The sequence below is a fragment of the Diadema setosum genome, chromosome 1, assembly GCF_964275005.1.
Source record: "Diadema setosum chromosome 1, eeDiaSeto1, whole genome shotgun sequence".
NCBI lineage: Eukaryota > Metazoa > Echinodermata > Echinoidea > Diadematoida > Diadematidae > Diadema > Diadema setosum.
The window spans coordinates 45,560,593-45,582,118 of record NC_092685.1 but is presented as its reverse complement, the minus strand read 5'-3'; the positions used below and the strand labels follow the sequence as shown (position 1 = coordinate 45,582,118).

Below are 21,526 nucleotides of genomic sequence, written 5' to 3'. Positions count from 1 at the left end.
CTGAGGCCCAACATATAGCTACTACTGCTCTCTTTGTATTCCAGCCACTAGCAGTACAGTGAAACCCCGTTATAACGAGTTCGGTTATAACGAGGAACCGCTTATAACGAGGTCATTGCGTCGGTCCCGTTTTCCTTTGCGTGTAAACCTATGGCAGAACGAATCGGTTATAATGAGTTCAGTTATAACGAGATTCCGGTTATAACGAGGACAATTTCGGTACATCATGATAAAGAAAAACATAAGCAATTTGATCGGATATAACGAGGTTCCATTTCTTGACTAAATTGCCGCTTTAAAACACGCGACAAACGAAGCACTGAAAACCGAATTCACGCTATCCACGTCTTTTTCCGTTTTGCAGAGAACCGTTCCTTCCATGTTTTCTTCTAAATCACGCGATAAGACACAGGAATGCCTTCCGATGTTCCTACTAAATCATTAGACATACCGGTAATCATTCGATTTTCTTTTCCGCGAGATACGCGTGCGTGATATTAGGGCAGACCACACCGCAACGAGAAAAATAAGATAACGCATTCAAAAACTTTTCATGTAGCGACACTTGTGGCCAAAAATTTGCTGCTTAGCAAATATGAGTGTGGATGATTAAAGCCGAAATAATTAATGAAATCATCGCGATCTCGCCAGGTGACAGTAGCGTAAAAATAGTTGAATAACGCATGTTAACCTACTTAATCAGTGTTCAGAAAAAGGAACAAACGCATTTATTAATTTGAATAGACCTGGATTTATACAATTACATTGTATAAAATTACAGCCGAAATGATTCATGAAATTATCGAATTCCCGCTGGGCTCCAACAGCGTAAAATACCTCTCAAAATAACGGCAAACAACGCATGTATGTTACTCTGAAATTATCGCGATCTCGCCAGGTGACAGTAGCGTAAAAAATAGTTGAATAACGCATGTTAACCTAAATCAGAAAAAGAAACAAACGTATTTATTAGTTTGAATAGATCTGGGTTTGTTCATTATCACAATTTTAACACTGCATTTCACAATGAAGATTTTTCTTTCTTTCAGAATGGTCTATGAGGTACATATTTGCGTAAAAAGGATCCCAACGTAACCTTCCACATTCAATCCTGTCGCATATTTTTCAAGAACGGATGTAGAAAACGCGAAGAGATTTTCGGAAGAAAATAAAGAACGCATTTTTAATCCCTTCGAGCGCAACGATCATATATTGTACAAGATTACAGCCGAAATGATTCATGAAATCATCGCATTCCCGCTGGGCACCAACAGCGTAAAAATACCTCGCAGGTTATGGTAAACAACGCCTGTATTTTACTCTACGTATTTGCGCTGGTGTTAGGAAAAATTAACAAACAAGAATTACAATAAAGAATTATCTCATTTCAACCCCTCCTTTTTCGTCTAATTCACAAATAATTTCCCTTTATTATCTCAATAATAATGATCCATAATTGTGTAATAACAACGCAAAGGATGTTCCAAGTTTCATTGATGGGTATATTCCGATGTCGTGCTTATGTTTTTCTTTGTTTTTGATGCGTACGGTTATAACGAGGTGCCGGTTATAACGAGGTAATATCGCCGGTCCCACGGACCTCGTTATAACGGGGTTTCACTGTATGTTATTATAGCATTTGGCTTTCTTTTTGCAACCAACTTTGTTTTGCAAGGGGACCTTTTTAGCCTTTTATCTAACTCCACCTGTCAGATCCTAGACAGCTATAAATATGACAGACATTAAATTCGGTGGATTCCAAATACGGTGTGCCACCTATCGGTTGTAGCGGACAGGCCGATTTTCAACTTTGGGGTCGACATCGCGCTATGCAGCTAGAGCTACGCTGCAGCACAGCAGACAGTAGCTGCATGCGCAATGCACTGTTTACTGTACAATAACTGTACTGGCCTAGCGCCTGGCGATCGGTATACGCGGTAACTAGAGGTAGACGTTTACGGCGTTACGGTCGCGTCGCCACAAAGCACAGCGGACAAAAAAATGGCAGACCCCCCAAACCCAAGACCCGAGGCGAAAATGGCAGACCCCCAAGACCTAGCTGTCTTCCGGCGAATGCGAGTCGACGAACTGAAGAAATACCTGAATGATCGTGGCATACCAACCCGAGGAAAAACAAAGGACGAACTTGTTCAGCTGTCGGAGAAATGTGGGAATAAATATGATGTTCTTGAACCGTGTGACCACGCAGAATCGGAAAAGAAACGAAGGTGTGTACGATCAGCGGATGGGACTGAAGTGAACTTGTACGATAGGCCAGTAAGATGGACTAGGGATCTGAGTACTATGCCTGATCTGTCGCTTGGAGATGTGTTTGCCTACCTTATTAAACAGTGTGATTGGACCCCAGAAAGGCTAGCAAGCTTCAAAAAAGATGATGGCTACCTTATGTTTAAGAACAATCACGTTGAAGATGTCCATATGGGACACATCCAGAACCATCCAGACCACATTTACATCAAGGCAACTGTGAAGCCTGAGCAGCGTCAAATGGCAGAATGGTACGCTACATGGGTACTACTCACAACAGACGCTTTAGTCCATTCTGCTGGCTGTGGATGTGTTGCAGCGTAAGTTTGCTTTTTCTGTGATTTGTTGATTTTGTCATCTGTTACTCGTGTTAGGGCCTAACTATCTATCTCTCGATCTCGCAATCGATATCCGGCCGGCCCAACCCGGGTGCCCGCCCGACCGGCGCGGCCGGCCGGCTGAGCTGAGCTGCGCTGCATGCTGCGTGTGCATATAATGCGAGTAATTTTGATGTCAACTTTTTCCCATAAGGCATTGCTGATTTCGGCCTGTCCGCTACAACCGATAGGTGGCGCACCATATATGGAATCCACCGAATTGAGTGACATGACTTTGTGAATGTCCTATCAGCCAAACAAACATCAATCACAATATGTTATTTGAGTTGATCACAAAACAGAGGAGAGCCCTATGGCGTTAGTTAGTGAGCCATTTATAAGCATATATGCTGTTTCAGCTATTAGTGGATTGGGACATGGTTTCTCAATCATGAGGTCCCTGCCTTGAGTATTACATCAGCAGTAGGTACCTTATATTAAACCACGACACTATGCAAAATGCATAGTTTCACTTATTTTGCTTTGTATAGTTTGAGCAGTGTGACAGCAAACTTCACAAGAAGTTACCATCAAAACTTTCCGCGAAACTTTCTGCATGCACTTTGGAAGTGTCTCACTTCTCTAAAAGCTACGCATAGTTTTGTGTAGTGCGACTGCACATGGTTGAAACTTCAAGAAGTCGTCATGTGATTAGACTAATTTTATGTTGTAAACGCACATTGCGCATTCCTTTGTATGCTGTTGCGCATTTGCGTTTTTTGAGGGCGTCTGGTGTTTGCCTGTGATGAGAATGCATGTTACAGACCGACATTACAGGTAGTTTCGCATCACTCAAACTATGTGTAGTTTTTTCTGTATTGTGATTGTGTGCTCAAACTTCTGGAAATTATTGGAAAGTAAACTACACATAGTTTTGTGGTGTATGATCATGGCTAGTGTTACAGGGACATACTGCCTTTGATTCCGGGGAAAATGTTACACCGATTAAAGATTCAGAGCGAACAGACAAAGGCACAGACAAGATTCATGATGGACTTGTCCCTGCACTTACATTTGTATTGTCAACCAAAGTTTGTCAAGTAAAAAGAAGGGATGGCATTTTAAAAAGTAGCACAAGCAACTTCCATGCATCTTGCTGTTCACCATAGTTTTGTAGACAACAGTAAACAAATATACCATGCTCTGAGAGGCTCTAGTTGAAATCATGGGTTCTGAGATGGCAGGAATAGTGCAATTTCTGTCACTGACTTCAACACAGTGATGTTATGTTTAGTCACATGCTGCAATATAGACCAATCATGAACAGGATTTAATTAATTAAGGATATAATAACAATTAAATCTTATATCAATGCAGCACTGGTACTGTGATGCACATGATTTCAAAAAATGAAAATAGTGAGAAAAATGCAGTGTTTTCAGCGATATTTTGCAGTAAAACTGACCTGTTGAGAAAGCGGATGTAGTTTGTCCTCTGCCTGGACCTGAGTTGCTTGTCCCGCCACTGGCCGAACCGCAGGGCAGCCAGGCTGCGTACGTGATCGTCGACCACCAGACACCGTGACATGATCTGGTGCAGGATGCCTGCCGTCTCCAGCTCCCGACGAGGTCTGAACAGGGTACAGATCACCATGTCATGAATCCGGTGCATCAGTGGCTCAGTGGAAAAGAAGGGATGTGTGATGCTGAATTGATGTCAGAGAAGTGGAACATATCAAGTAATCAATGCCTACATTTTTCAAACATAGTGGCCTGTATTCACAAGGTGGTTTAAACCAAATCCATGGTCTAAATTTAGTCCATGGACTAAAATAAGCGTGAAATAGGCATACTCTACACATGCAAGTATTAATGCATGGTCGTAATTGAATGTCTGTTGACATACGCGATCTGTCACACACAATTACACAGAAGGAATTTGCATAAACCATGGACTGAATTTAAACCACTTTCTTGAATACTGGCCACACAATATTGGGGAAAATTGTTAGGTTAGACACCACATAGGTTGTATGTGCAAATTTCTGTATCGTATACGTGCAACTTTAAAACACTTAATGTCATGAGAAGTTCTTGAATCAAAAACAAGAAAAATCCACATATTCTTGCTAATTGGGTGAAATCAGCAATACTTGTATCTCAATTTAAGACTGCAATTCCTGAGTAGATGATTCAGTAAAAGCTAGAGGTATAGGTAGACAAACTGAGCATGAGATCACCACATCATATGTAACATCTTGATTCTACTCTCTCTCCCTCTCTCTTTTTCTCTGTATACATATGTTCTAAAAACAGTCTCACTTTTTCTCTCTCCACAATACTGTATACACAGTATACTTTGCTGTGTTTATCTTTTTCCTGAAAAAGGACAACTTATTTCTCATTCCGTCACATTGATTATGAATAGCACATTTTATACAACACCTAACAAGAATGTAGCTATCTGATTGGTTGATTGCCCATAATGTGACATTTAGTTAACAGTACCATCGCACACTGTCTCTGTCAGCCATGCAATTTTGTGCAAGCTAAAATGGATATCGCATGGCTAACGTCACCAACGTCTATTGACTCCTGTGTTAAACTCACAATTGACTTGAAGGTTTTGTTCCATTACATGGCTCTGATGTCACAATAAACAAACATTTACCGCATGCACTCAACAATTACAAGTGCGTTTACAAGTGCATATTTTGTCATCAGTTTTGTAAACAACTTCAAGCGATCAATTTCGTGTAAATACGCGTACACTGCCAACTGTGACTGTGCTACTCATCAGTTGCCTTTCAAGGAAAATGGTTGCCATTTCTGTGCCAGTTCGAGGATCTGTGTGGACCAAATTTGTTGACATCCGAGGTGTTGTATAACACAAATAGTGTATGGACTTTACTCATGCAATGGAACTAGATTTTGCACTCGGTGAAAGATGAGGTGCACTATTCAACTCGGCTTCATCTCATTGAATAGGGTGCCTCTTATCTTTCACTTCATGCCAAATCTTGTACCATCGCACTTGTGACCATTCACTATTTGTATACAATCACTCACAAAATTGTCTTGCAAGTTGCAATTTATTCCCAATTTTGTGAAAAATCATATTTACAAAATATATGGCATATGCAGAATTATAAAAACATTAAAATTATAATTACCACTTTAAAATGGGAGTGATGTCATCTCCATTGAGGCCTAGTGACATCCTAAGCACCAGCGATATAAGCTCTTGGTCTTTCACCCCACTTCCGCTCTCTTTTCCACGATGGTCCCCTCCTCCGGATCCGCCTGTTTCCCAGGAGACGTAGTCCAGCTCGTCTCCTGGTGAGGGTCTGGGCAGTGATCCCCACTGGGCCAGACCGGTGAGGAGGGAAGAAATGAGGTGTCTGCAACAGGCCAATGGATGGAAGAGAGAGGCGTAGGACGCTGCCCAATCTTGGATCTTCCGGAGCAATGGATGCTGAGAAAACAAGAGAACAGACATTTCATGTCACACAGTGATGTGCAATAACCTACATTGTAGATGTATGCTATTACTGTATAAGCTGTTATTTTCGCGAGGGTTTAATTTTCGCGAATTTCGCAAATCACTCTTTTAACAACACACGAAAATGCCGCTATATGCGCCAGGTTAATACACGTGTAGTACACTTACGATAGTCAAGGTTTCCATTCACGAAAACAACATCTCACGAAACTGTCTGAGACCCCCTAATTCGCGAAAATATCTGTATGCAAAAATAACAGCTTATACAGTTTTCTTTTTCATTCTCTGTCTCTCTCTGCATAAAGTTGTAATGAAGTGAACAAAACAGAATATAGGAAAACAAAACTGGGAAGACTGGCTTGCAGCTTGATGCTGTATGTCCAGAACTATGTTTAAAGCATTCTTTAAGATATTCCTTGCTAAAAAAAAAAATACAAACAAATGCAATACAAATTGGTGTTGATGACCACTGATTTTGCAATCACTTTGTAAATGTGTGGATGTAAATGACAAATTTCATGAAAATATAGACATAATATAATAATATAATTTATTTTATATCTCTGTGACAAGCTCCACTGCAAATGAACATACTAGTTGGTATCTTTCCATGGTCCTTAAAAATGGTAATACTGATAAAAACATTGTGAATCCTAATTCATCAAATTTTCACAGACCTGCTCTTACCTTGAAATGAACTTCAATGAACAATTATACCACCAGCATTACAATAACTCCCCTTTTGTTTTCTTTTTTTAATGATTGCCAATTATCAGGCATACATGTAACTTTGTATGCAGTAATGCACCATGTCACACATATCATATACTTCCTGCAGCGTAACAGGCATAGCTGAATACTTTGCAAACATATGTGAACTTTACACTAATCCTATTCACATTGATATGAAAGCCAAAGGAGCTGATCACACTACCAAGATCATATGGGAAAAAACAACCAAGGGCAGATACAGGGGCGGATCCAGGAATTCCATAAGAGTGGGGGGAGGGGGGGGGGGGAGGCGCAAACAATATTTCTGGTGCTACTTTCATCTCTTTTTTCTTTTCTTTTTTTTTCTTTTGTTTTAACAAAAACATTTGCCATTGGGATACATGAGGCCAAAATCTAGAGAGACAATGACAAGCTCCAGGAAGGAATCCTGACCTCTTTTGCAGCTGATCCTGGCCGGATGATGTCTGCTGTCCTGGTGCAGCTGGCGATGAAGACGCACATCGTGTAGGTGGCCAGATCCTGGGGGACACAGTCGAGGTCTACCTCACCGTGGCTGGCGTGGTCCCTGAGCCGGGGTCCGTCAGGATGGATAAGAAGATCCATCAGCATGTCCTAGGGAGTGATTTCCATCAAAAAGGGGTAGAGACTCTATGGTATCGGCATTATGGGGTAGAGTCTCTATAGTATTAACCCTCACATTCAGAGTATCCTAACCCTAAAACGGCCGGAGGGGGGGGGGGGGGGGGAAGGGGATGAATCAACTCCCCTTCAACATTTTTCACAACCACTCCGCCGCGCGGAATTTTTTGACTGCGCCGCTCACTGACTTTTTACTTTCAACTCTCGCACAACTTATGACGCCATTTTTGTGAAAACTGGGCATACCGTTACGATGCTGCATGACCTTTTATACATGCTTGTCAGACCGAAAATGGCTCAAAAATGGCCAAAAAAGCCAAGCCTGGTTAGGGTTAACCTCGTCAAAACTTTCAACAACTATTCATTACTCAAATCTGCCAAAACACCTAACAGACTTTGCTATCATGTGTGCACAATAAATTTGGCTCCCCTATCTTCATGTGAATCATATATGTTCTTGACACTTCAACAAGAGAAAGAGAACAATTAAATACATGCTTTTATTTCTTGCTGAGAAACCACTGAATGGTATGCTAAGGTAAACTTTCACAAATACTTGTCTGATACTATGCCCTATACAGAAGAGCCTTAACCAGTTGAGGACAAGTTCCGAGTATACTCGGGCAAGTGTCTAAAGGGAAATGCAGTTTGTAGCAAAATCAGCCCATCCTCAGCAGGTTGAAAAGGGGCGGGCAGGTGGTCCTAATAAAGGCTTGTGGTTTCTGCTTCACTGCTGTAACAAAAAAATTAACTAGTTCTCATGTGTGACATCCTTTTCAACATTTCAGTACCTACAAAGATTTTTAAAAAAAAGACATTATAACTAAATGGTTATCCGAGAGTCGATGTTTGGTACTTTTCTGCCAGTTGTGTCCTTGAAATATTGATGACCACTACCAGGTAATTGCAGAAATGAGTTTCTTCTGCCTTAATTGTAGTAGGATTAAAAATAATCAAGGCTACTCTTCAATGTTCAAAGCACACATGAACAAAAGTTTTTGTTCTTATCATTGACTATGTATGGATATCATCAACTAAATCATCAGAAACACTGTACAAAATTGTGTATGACCGATTAAAGCAACGTCTCCCTAATATTTCAATCCACGCATTCTTGCAATATCTGTCGTGAGTGATACCTTGTGTACATAAAGCATTCAATAGTAAAACTGTCAGGATCCTCTCACATTTTTCTTATGATGCACCATGAAAGGTTTCATTGATGACCTGGTATAGCTAGCTACTTAACCCGTTCCTCCAACAATTCTCAGAGAGACTTCAATGCCCTCAAACGAGTTTCTTTTTGCCCGTCAACAAAGAACAGACAGGTTGGTAATCCGCCCGTGAGAAAGCAGTCAACCAGTACGTTTCCCCTTTCCACGATCAACTGCATGTGCCATCGACCAATGCAAAATATTGATCAGACGAAAGATTATGAACAGAATGTCTGCTCAGCCTTGATTGCTATGTACTTCTTCATATGAGTTTGTAGCAAAACAAGCACACCACTATGTTTGAAAAAGGTATATTAGACCAAAACACACACAGTTTTGGTGCAGAAAAGGAACAGATATTGTTAGAAGAAACTATAATCTTTCAATCAAAGTCATTTTTCTGGTAAGCATAACACAAATAAATACAAATTTAGGGAATGAATGCCAACACTCTTGTTGACATTTTGGGAACCTGGTATACCAGGTTCCCGTAAATGAGTTGATGCCAAAGGAACCTGGTACAGCAGGTTCTCATAAGGAACAGGTTTATAATGGACACCTACCATGTAAGGTTCGGAATACGCTGGAATCAGCAGATTAGGTTTCCCATCTGGTAATTCAGCACATAACATCTGGACAATTGAAACAATCACAAATACAGTTTTAAAATCTCAAACACTTGGACTAAGCTCTACATTTATCAGATCATTGAAGGTTTGCAGGAGTTCGTTGCAATGTCTTTACGTTTCATATCTGTTGTCGGGGGAAAAGAAGACTCTTAAAAGTCATGAGTTCGTTTCACTTGAGGGTTAACATTGCTGCTCTAGTGAACATCAGTTATTTCTCGTGCATGATTATGGCTCATTGTATGAAATGCAATTCAAATGTAATTTCCTCATGCAGAACATGCCACCAGCATGGACTGATGCACACTGTGTGAATAAAACCCAAAATGATTTCTAACATAAGCTGAGGATTAACAAGCTTTTGTCATGTAAGACACATAAAACTGACATCATTTGGAATGAGTTGTATTTGAAAGTACTGCCCTGCCTCATAATGAAAGGAAAATGGAAGCTGAATACAAACGAAGACTCAAATCTGGGACATTTCACTTCACTTTTTTTTTTTAAACCAACATTTCTGAAAACTCCAAATGCTTACCTCATCAAATGTGGTGAATAGTACAGAGGACTGTGTTTCAGGAAAGGAAAGATAGACGAAAATTCATGTATAAGTTACAAGGCCTCGCTATTTCAATCACTGATCAACTGACATCGACTGGACTTTAATCTAGTTCTGCTTCACTTAAGATAAAAGTGAAGATGATTGAAAAGCACAACCTCTATCACAAGGAGAGGCTCTAGTTCTTGCGATGTGTGGTGAAACACTAGAGATCTAAGGGATTTAACATCAAAATTTATCTTAAAGGGGATGGCTAGTACCCGTCACTGACCAGGCACGCTAACCTGGAAACATTAAACTGCACATTACTTGAATATGAGACCATTCTGAAGCAAATAATTTTCACATAACAATAGATATATAATGTACTCTTAAATGAATCCCACAAGGATTGGAACAATCATCCTCCAGAATTCCCACTGATTCCCACTGATTAGTTACTAGCCATCCCCTTTAAAACAATTCATTCATGCAAGAGCCCCAAAAATTAGAACTAAAAGGAGTATTAAAGCGATGCTAATCACCAGGCATTTGACCCACACACATCCATCATATTAACTGCAGAGGTAAGGAGGTGTTTATAGTCTACCTGCCATATAGCCTTCAGAAGGTACCTTCCTTCTCTTCTTTGGAGACTGTTAAGATTGTTTATGTGAACATAATAGTGAATTATGTAATTTGAAATATAATACTAATCTCTAACAAATATATCGTTTTCTAATATTTATAATTTCTAGTTAAACTGACTTCTGATCTGGCAATATGAACTTTTAAAGTTCTTTGACCTTTGTTTTTTTCTTTATCTTCAGCATATACAGTCGCATTCTTCATTTGGAAATTATCTCTTCAAGACTTAACACTGAATGTTGGTTTATGCGTCACATCACAATGAAGTATTTCTGATGAAGATTTGTTTCTTTATCTATATATCTAGCCATCCATCTATGCATCTATCTATCTACCTATCTACTTATCTATCTATTTATTTATTTATTCATTTATTTATTTACTTATTCATTTATTCATGAAAATGTCTTTTTACTCAGGATAGCTCACATGATGCTCTGCAGGTGAGAGCTACTGTCCTGTTTGACTGTATCAGAGAATAGAGTTCAACATACCTCTGCAGTCAGCACCCTGTCTGGGCAGCTATTGGCCGATCCAAAGGCCATCCTTACCACATGTTCCAGGAGGGGACACAGAATTGACACACACCAGCCATACCTGCATGTACATCCCATGGAGAGACATTCAGATTATTCTAAGATGTCTTGCGTGTCATCTAGTATGATAAACATCTTCCACTAAAGTGATGATGTCATCATAGGCTCGAAATCACAAAGGAGGTTCAAATGAAATCCATGGTTTAAACTACGTCCAGTGACTTAAACAAGCGTGAAATAGGCATACCTTTTACATGCACATATCAGTGTGAGTTCATTTTTGGATGTCTGTTGGCATATGTGATCAGTCATGTGCATTTACACCAAAGAATAATTTCCCTTCTCAAAATTGAATAGCAATTTTGTCAATGGGTATACACTTTGAACAAAATGGCATACAATTCTATGTAATGAAATTGCTACACAAGTAATATTTTGTATAGCAGTCGCACCAAAATGCATAGCAAATGGCTATGTGATACCAGGAAAATTATTCCCTGTACAAAAGACAAAATTTGAATTCTGGCCATACAGTTTACACTTTGGAGTTTTGGTCAGTTTGCCATCATTAAAGTTCTTACATTAGTTTAATAGTGGCAGAATGATTTGTAAATCAAAAGTTTTCACTTCCATTATTACCACACAGATTTGATGAGAATTGATAATGATTATCCACGGTTAGTGTAATAATTGTTGTCACAAACACATTTTACAAAATGAACAAAGGAAAAGAAAATGGGGTTATATTGTGTGTCTGCAATTCAGCAGATCTGAGCTCTATTACATTCAGTTGTCTGGTCACCACATTATGTTCAATATGCAAACATGTGTTTGTTTAACATTCTACATCACACAGGAAGCTGCAACTGTTTTGAAAATCTCATCATCTCTGATAGGTGAAGGTGCAAATTGAGTATGAAAAATGCAGTTTACGCAAATATGTTCAGGCATTTTCTTTCCATGATAATGCACAAACATATGCTGGCTGTCTATTCTTTCTTTCTTTTTTAACTGGTATTCTGTACGTCTTGCACACTGGTGAACAAATATCTGAAGTTACTATTACCACTGCTACTTTTGGTGGATGTGCTTTACCTTCTGGTCTCGTAATACTCCACAGCAAGTTCCCACATGGAAACTTGTCCTTGACAGACGAGTGTCGTAGCATTTCGCATGATGACAGTCAGTTCTTTGTTCCTACTGCCAAGAATGTCTTGGAAGGGGAAAAGAAACTGTTTTTCAAACTAGTCACTCTGTCATTGCAGAACTGATACATGTATCATTAGCCAAGAAAATTACTTTGTGAAGATGTTTATAAAATCATCATTAAACATACGTCATGCACACAAACTACTACTAGTGATTTGACAAATACATAGTGTTACAGTCAAAACTTTCATTTTCTTCATTATTCATACGAGCAGTTTGCTTCCATTGTTCAGTGACCACTGGGTGCCAAATTTTATTCAGGGCCATGACGAGCTTGGAAGTATCCTCTGGAGATACCATGGCTCACATCTCCTGTGAGCTTTGTTATAGGGTTGGGAGGATGGCGTCATTCTACTGTTAGGGATCCACAGGTACTCTCAGTATATAATCAGAAGGTATTTAGATAATTCTCAACTGTTCAAAATCAGCCACATCTGCCTCTAACAAAAACCACAGAACATATTAATCAATTATCATACAGGTTATCAAAGTGAGCATAAAATGTCCATATTTTCAGTGTAGCTTGTGAATTGTTTGCAATTTTATGCACAGCATTAGAAATTATACTGAACAATATTGTTCATCACAATACATCATCTTACAAACTGCATGGGACTGACTAGTGTATTACAGCTTTTCACATGAGAGCTAAATAGGAAACATCATCACAAGGAATTCTGCTGAACAAATTCCATCATTTTGAAAAGTATTCCCAACAATGATAATAACAACAAAAATATATATTATCACATTGATCACAATGCATATTATAGACCTCATTATGTTGGATAACAACCAAGTAACAAATGAGTCCATAGTGTATTATAAACAGAAAATAGCTGTGAGCTGAAGTCACTGTATACTGAACAAACTATGGAATAACAATGTCCCCCTAATGGCAAGATAATTTCTGCCCTATCCAGCTGATGTATCAGTTGGATGACTAACACTATAATCAGCCAGAGCTTCTGAAGAACTCACCTGGCAAAACCTTTCCTATGCATTGAACCTGCTTGGTGAATTCCATGGGCGTTCTGTGTAGTATATCAGGTGCATGAATGCCAACCTTACTGAGCATCTGTCCAAGGCTTGCTGTTAGCAGCAGCAGGAAAGATGCATATCTATTGCAATGAAACAAAAAAAAAAAAATGTGACAAAAAAAAAGCAAAAACAAACTTTGCTTAAATACATCATATGAATATGATTCAGTATGCCATAACCTGGAATACCATTCTACCTTGGGTCACAGCATTGTTTAGTGCCACCTCATTTTCTTGGTAGTACAGTTACACATTACTGTCATAGCAGTCAAGTTCTAGCGACTGGTGATAACGATCTAAATGCCAATTCATCCTTGTTTTGATGTGTTTAACATATTTACATAAGTGATAATACATTTTGTCTATTATTTTCTTATAACGTCATTATAATTTTGGACAGCAATTCAAATAGATACCATTTAAGTCTACAAATTCAGTCCATGATTACTTGTTTGTGTACTCATAGTAATGTACAGTGCAGTGCTGCTGAGCGTTGCTGCAGAACACTGCTGCTGAGCTGCACATGCATGCACCACTGATATCATAACTATAGGCATTGGGTCATACTGTTTGGTAATTACAAAGAGATACAAATAGTCAAATTATGAGATATATTTGATGTATTAGTGTTCATTTATTGTTGTATTGAAATTACAAACACATCATATTCTTGCATACAGTACTACAAATTACTTTCATCCATTTTTTGGTAACTCAGGGTAGAGCACTGAAAAAAAAAAATAATAATAATAATTCAACACAGCAGTAGGTTATTTCTAGTTGGCAAATTGCAGTACCAAATACCTCATCACATGGATTATCATGCATCAAGATTTTACGGTGATGGAAGGTCAACACATTCATAATACAAACTAGCTGTATAAGTAAGAACAGTATATGAGCATCCAGTAAAAAAAAACAACAACAACAACAATTCAAAGAAGTCAGTATCTCATATACTGAATGCATTTCTTCTTCTTTTTTCTTCTTTTTTCTATGCTGACCTCTCAGAGGATTGAATTGAAACATGTTTTGTTAGAATATCTCCTAAAACCAGCACCTTGTTGGTATTTCCCCCGGAGCAGCAAAGCCATGCCAAAGGATATTCCGGAGATTGAGGCTTGTTGGGGGTCCCATCAGCGTCCTCAGACAAAACAACTTCAAGAAAGATTGATGATAGATACAGACATTTTCTCACAAGTGACTGAAAACATGATAATGACATTTTATATGAACTAACAGTCTTTTCACCAATGTGCTGATGTCTTGCAAGTATAATAATAATAATAATAATAATAATGATGATGATGATGATGATGATGATGATGATAATAATAATAATAATAATAATAATAATAATGATAATAATAATAATAATAATAATAATAATACTACTACTACTACTACTACTACTACTACTACTACTAATAATAATAATAATAATAATAATAATAATAATAATAATAATAATAACAATAATACTGTATACTTCTATAGCGCAACAGTCCATCAAAAAAAGATGCTCATGGGCTTGGATGTGTGCATTTTCTTATATATATTCATGCAATGAAAATGATGTCAACATCACTAAATAAAGCCCACATGAACTGCATTTCAAAATAAGAAGCAAAATGCACATTGGCAAGGCATCTAAAAATCTATGTGGTTATTGTATTCAGTTGGCCTTTTTTTAATTGTGGTTGCATTGTCACTGACTTTCTACACAACCAGATTGGCAAGACACAATGAAATGCATACAAAGATGAATGGAAGAATGTAATACTGGTCAGGATCGAATGTGATTGAGTCATTTTTATTTCCACTCATCTTGTAACTTACTGCTGGAATTCCAAATATCTGCTGAAGCTCTGGTGTGACCAACAGATCTTTCAGCAGAGAAGGACACGGTGAATTTTTCATCAAGTAAACCTGAAAAATAAGAGGTTAACAATCTTCAAAAGAACATTCCTATTTAAAGTTAAGTAATTCAGGCAGTTTTGCATGTAAGAATATCAATCCCACTCATTACACTTAATATGAAGCCTCCCCATACATCAACCATGACCAAAAACATCAAATGTTTTCACAGAGTGACGTACATCTGTCATGTGTTGACATACATGGATTCACAATCATTATCATCATTATCAACAGTGTTTATCGTTTCAAATCTCTCTCGCATTTCAGATTTAAACAAGTTAAAATACATTGGTCACATAAAAAGAAGAGTATAAAGAAGAGTATAGGAATACAGAACAAAATGTGGTCTGTTGGTTGGGACTACATCAAGATGAGCATGTCTGTTTTTTTCACTTTCACTCAGTATGATTAAAAGAGAAAGTATACTCACATCTCCCAGGGCCCTCTCCAGTGCTGCTGTAGTGAGTAGTAGACTCATTCCAGTTCCTCTTGTGGTATCAGCCACTAAAAGCTTAAATGCAGATAAGAACACCTGAAAACAATTCCAAAGAAACTTTGATGGATTAGTTTCCATAGTAAATGGAAGCCCTCTATTATCACTAAATTGTGGAACAGAGGGAGGCTTAGATAAAAGGAATATTCAAACCAGAGACATCTCATTCCTCTGTACATCTCATTCCTCTGTAATGTATGGTGTATCATTCATTACTAACAAAAAAAAAATGGGGACACTAAGAGTAATACACTTTACATGCATGTGAAAATAACTATTTGAGTAAGGCTCTCTTCCACAATTTCAATAAGATTTTTTTGATATTCAACCTAGAGTATATCTATTTGCAGGGAATTAAATCTGAAAATTGTATGTACTAACTTGAAATAAATCCCCAAACTGGCTTCCTTTGGTATGCTGTAGCTGCATCTCACAAGTTTGGTACCAACAACTACACCATCTTTACTGTATAATGAATTCACTATAGCAAATAGAACAATTATAGGTTTGACCCAACTTCTGCATATCATCTCTTCCATATTGAAGGATCTAAACAACAACAAAAAAATGCACCTTTGTCTAAAACAATGGTAATATGACATTTATAATGTTCAGTGCTAAAATCCTTCCAGTATCAAAAGAACATACATATATACTGCAAAGCAAGATATTTTCACAGCATGAAATTTTTGCAAATTGGAGTCGATGGTCTTTTTCGCGGCATGAAATTTTCAGGAATTGTCACTGGCATTCAATGCATATAGTGTAGACAAGAACTTTCGTGTGCATATTCATTTGCTAGTCTTGGCTCTTGTAAAATTTGTGAAATTAAAATGCATGCACACATTCCTTGTTTTACAGTATGCATATTCATCTTACCTCCGGGCAGCCAGTCCAGTGGAACCATGGTCCATATCTGGCTTCTAGCTCAGATAGACTGTTGACCATCACTCTCGAGTGTATATCTTGACACAAAGGTGCAAATTTCCTCACCACATCCACAAAGTCTGTCTGAGTGTCCCATGTTGCTAAAAGAGGTAGGTAAATGTAAACACATTCTAACACACTACAAAGGTGATTAGGAAGTCAGAAATAAATTGGGGGTTTGTTTTTGTTTTGGGTTTTGGTGTGTGTTGTGTGTTGTGTGTTGTGTTTTTGTTTGTTTGTTTGTTTTTTTTTGGGGGGGGGGGTGAGCAATATTCATGGTAGGAAACATAAGGACTACTTTACTATTTAGTTAACTGGCATCATGTTGATTGGGTGTGAAAAATTTTGGATGACAAATAAGCATCATCTCAATTTTTCCTGATCTAAGTTTGTTTGTTTTTTTTTTCCTTCTTTTTTTTTGCTGCATTTTTTGCACTCACGGGTACACTGTACTGAATTCCTAAATTTATTTACTGTCTTGACTGTACTGCATAATATTCAATCATTGCAGTTGTATGATCTTTCATTTCACATAAATAGCTGCTCTTTCACACTTTATTTTTGCTAAGAGATGATTATGACTGACAAATTTCAAAATGATAAAAAATACCTATCTTAACCCGTTGAGGACGGTTTGATTTTGCTACAACATGCATTTCCCATAGGCACTCGGGACTCGTCCTCAACGGGTTAAAACAGTGTATCAGCTTTGCAATCTCTTTATTGAGTTTCTTTATACAATTTCAAAAATGTAAGACAACAACTCAAGATCTTAAGGAAGCAAAACAATCATCTGATGCTTGGAGGTATTTATATGCTTACCAAGTTTGCCCTCAAAAGCTACTGCTGTAAAGGCATCCCAATCTAGCAGACCGCTTGCGTTGAGACACTGTAGCATGTCTACGCTGGTATATACAGTTGTTCCTACATCACATACCAGATGGTGGACATTTGGAGAAAGAAATGTCTCATATGCCATGTCTTTGGATGAGGCTGTTGCAGTCGTGTCTGTCTCTTTATCTGATGCCATCTCACATACCTTGAAGAAGAGAGGGGAAAGAGAAAAAAGACTCACATATACAAAAATACAAGCAAAGTCGTATAAAAAAAAAAAAAATCCCCCTCCTCCCCCCCACGTGTCTTTATTTTCGCGAATAGCACCTGACTCGCGAAATTCTCGAAAATAAAAACCTTGCGAAATATTCGGCATATACAGTATTTCAGTTACATAAATTTCTTTTATGCAGTTCCCACTATAAAGATATTGCGACCCATTTTCATTTGTCACCCATCAAAAGTGTCATCCTCTTTCAGAATGTTGGAAAAGAATCCCAAAAATGCAATGTCACTGGGGTACAAAAAAAAGTCAGTCTTTCCAACTTAGACTACATTTCTACACTTTAACAATAACTTATTAGTTTATACACTCTAAACTGCATATTATGCAGAGCATAAGCCCAACACACAACACCAAGCCTTTTGTTTGGACCAAGGGAAGAATACAGCAGTAACTATTTTACTAATAACTTTAAATTTTCCTATGTCCAATGTTTGTTTGTTTGGTGTTTTTTTTTTTTCCATCATTATGCCATGGACAGCCAAGGAACCACAGCACTCCAACTGCACTGGAAGTATAATTTCATCAATTTTAGGTTCCTATGTGGAAGTGGGTGATCGCCCGATACTCAAAACTTGTTGAAGTTTATACAACAGTCTAATGGGGAGGTATACTAGGAGACAGAATAGTATACCTCGTTCAATGTGAACTATCAAATCTCGGATAGATCCACACTGCATTATTAAAACTTATGCCTCTAAACTGTTACAACTGCACTGTGAAAGATCAGTTTAATACGTTTGACGTAACTAACACAGAATTGTACATGTCGGACTGCATCCCATACGCTCTTCCTGACACACCACCACTCGTATAGCCTTCAGATACTTATCTTCCATTCAGCAACTAGTAATACAGTTCCATTTAGTTACAATCCTCTAAACATAGAAAATGCACAAATATATACAATAATTACTTACATTTGTCTAATTTCACCACAAATATTGATGATTTTGGCGTTTTGTTCTTGCCGAAGGGGGCAAAATTACGCCACAGCCTGTCGTCTGCTGCGTCAATAGAGGGTGACAAACAAATTTATCGTCTGTATCCGAGTGGCGGCGGTTGCCGGACGCATCGCGCACTGTCAGGCATTGGTCAGCCTTAAGTCGGTATTTCCTGTTTTGTCTGTCACTCACAGATAATCGATGCCAATAAGTTTTACATGTACAATTGTACTAGTATTTTGTAGAAGCGATATGATTGTAATTGATGGAGGGGTCTCAGCTCAGGTTCTCTACAATTTGTTTGGCTGGTTGACATGTAAGAGTATTTATGATCAAGGTGTCAACATGCATTCATCATATTGTTTTCCCTATCATGTGTCCGTTTGAATTAAGCCAAACAAATTTGTACATTACCGTATCGGGGTGGATTTCTTGCAGTATTCTCTTTTCTTCGGATACACAACTTAATGCTCATAAGAACAGTGATTAAAGTCTCTATTTGATTTTAATCATTCATATTCCATGTGAAGGAAGATAAGTTTCTCCCGAGTATGTGTATTCCCTATGATGTTTGATACGTTAATGATCACTTACTGCTTACTTATGAGGAGTTTATGTATAACGTTATAACCATAATTTTACTCACAGCGATAACTGTGTCACGTACCAGTGTGAAGTGCCATTGAAAACACCCACTTGTTAGGATACCAAAAAACTGAAAAACCAAAATGTGTTTGTTACATTAGTGTGAACCCGTAATGCCGCAACTGTCCTCGATGAACAAAAACCCGTTTAACTGTCCATATTTGATTTATGCTGTAAATTGTAGATTTGCATGACTCTACTAAACAGCTTCTACATGAATAAATCATTTGCACTTCAGAATGTCACACTAATTAAGAGTCCGATTCACAATCTGTGTATTCTCAGTTTGGTTTCTAGAAGAAAAATGAACTGTCAAGCGCCATCTAGTGTTTGCATTCCGTTCAGTCAATATAATTCAGTTTACAAAGTACGTTATACATAAGGCCCTTCATACTGATCTTTGCTCTACGACAACACCCGTATTGCCGAGTTGCAGATATAAAATAAAACTCTTAATCCAGCTATTTTTATCACATTTTGATTTTGAGGATTTCTTTTTAAGAGAAGTTATCACTGTTTGATTAATTGAATGGTGGCCACAATGTTAGAAACTTTTTTTTTTTAGCTATCAGATTGTGAATACTATCAATATTTCACCACTTGCTTAGTAGATTCATTTGTTTCTCCTCCACAAATAGAGAGAGCTGTGTCACAATTTATGTAGAAAAACAAAGTAGGGTGAAAAACACAGTGACAACAATCTCACTGCTTCTTGCACAAAATCCTTTATATGTTGTTACGCAGCAAATCAGAACATTTAGAATGCAACTGCTCTGAACACCATAAAAGCCCCTTACCAACTTAAGCAAGTTATTTCCATGTGATTAGTAGAAATAATATAGGCAGGCCTTTACGTATTGTAGTGTTTGTGGAAGTATATCTGCATGTGTGTTATAACTCATGTGGATAAGATTTAATTTTGGCAGCTACACTGAAACTTGTTATATACTCTCATTTATATATAATTTATACATTTCATTCAAATGAAATGAAATATATAAATCAAACAAACAAAAAAAAATCGAAAAAAAAATTGGAGGTGGAGGTTGATGATACTCTCACTTACATATTTCATTAAATTTCACTGTGTTGCTCCACGTTCGAAAGTAACACACAAAAAGGTATTTCTAACATTATACAATATTACACGTTATAATACCGATGTGCACAAGAACCATAGAAAACATTACCAACAACAACGAAAACAAAGGGACACATTTTTGCGAAATAGCATTCTATTGTGTGGGTAGATCAAATGAGACAATGAGATAAAAAATTGAAAAGAAGGGGCCTAATGAAGAAAAATGATTGTTAAGAATAGACTAATCAGATGAAATGTTGGGTCTCATAGTGTACGAGAAGAATCAGATATCTGTATTGCAGTAAAGTAAGAGAGAGAGGGACGGGGTGGGGGTGAAGATCAAGGGCAACCAACAAAGGATTATTTGATATGAAAGATACTTAGACTTATATTTCAACATGAAAGTATGATTAAATTAACGAAGAGTTTGAAATGCCTGGAACACTTCTTGATCGAAAACGGAAAGTTCTTGAAATAAAGAAATTATCAAAAGAATAGAAACAAGGAATCACTGGATAAAGCGGAGGAAATTACATTTCACAGGACCACTGATTGCAGTACTCCTTAACCCAGCCGAAATGGAAATAGATGTTTGTTTTCAATTAGATATCATGCCAGTGAAATGTCAAGGGTCTATGTAGGCAGAGTCATAACAGTATGGATACAGTACGTACCGCTTTTCCACATCAGATGAATCAGGACAGAATATCTGGCTATCATTTGAGTCATTGCAAAGGCTTCACAGAAACCACATGTAATGGTCAAGGGGTAAAACAAAATGACCAACCAATATACTAACTTAAGTTAACAATTACTGGTCAATGTTGTCTAAATACAGAGGAAATAACATGCCTTTTGAATTAACAGCGACTTTAGGGACAAAAGGGAAACGGTTTCTGAGTACATTCAGCGAAACGCGTTTCACTGCCCATGTTTACGTGGACATGTAGGTCTTCTGTGTGCGCATAGTGTTAGCATGACAGTTACATAAAGGATTAATTACGTCTTCAAGACCAGGGTCCTACCACGAAACGGTCTTTTTTTCTCTTTCGCTCAGAATGACTGTTATTTTTAGAAGGGGTGATGCAAACAATGGTCGATAGGTCAGCCACCTCAAATGGCCGAGAATTC

At 37.8% G+C, this 21,526-nt stretch overlaps 1 protein-coding gene across 1 annotated transcript; it reads right to left on the bottom strand.

Moving 5' to 3' along the window:
- Positions 1-2,645: 2,645 nt before the first annotated feature.
- On the bottom strand, positions 2,646-17,506 carry LOC140239570 (endoplasmic reticulum membrane-associated RNA degradation protein-like). The gene is made up of 14 exons (XM_072319435.1): positions 17,431-17,506; positions 16,561-16,709; positions 15,619-15,720; positions 15,108-15,197; positions 14,329-14,426; positions 13,210-13,349; positions 12,115-12,232; positions 10,978-11,080; positions 9,836-9,865; positions 9,235-9,303; positions 7,251-7,430; positions 5,758-6,059; positions 4,051-4,290; positions 2,646-2,748 (listed from the first exon to the last, which is right to left on the bottom strand). The coding sequence occupies exons 1-14, from the start codon at positions 17,504-17,506 to the stop codon at positions 2,646-2,648; spliced, it is 1,800 nt and encodes a 599-aa protein (XP_072175536.1).
- Between the last annotated feature and the right edge of the window lie 4,020 nt (positions 17,507-21,526).

Coding starts and splice junctions, on each gene's coding strand:
- LOC140239570 (XM_072319435.1), bottom strand. CDS start 17,506: ATGCTACAGTGTCTCAACGCAAGCGGTCTGCTAGATTGGGATGCCTTT. Junction 15,198..15,618: donor TGGAGAGGGCCCTGGGAGAT/GTGAGTATACTT, acceptor CTTATTTTTCAG/GTTTACTTGATGAAAAATTC. Junction 4,291..5,757: donor ATCACTCCCATTTTAAAGTG/GTAATTATAATT, acceptor ACATCAATTCAG/CATCACACATCCCTTCTTTT.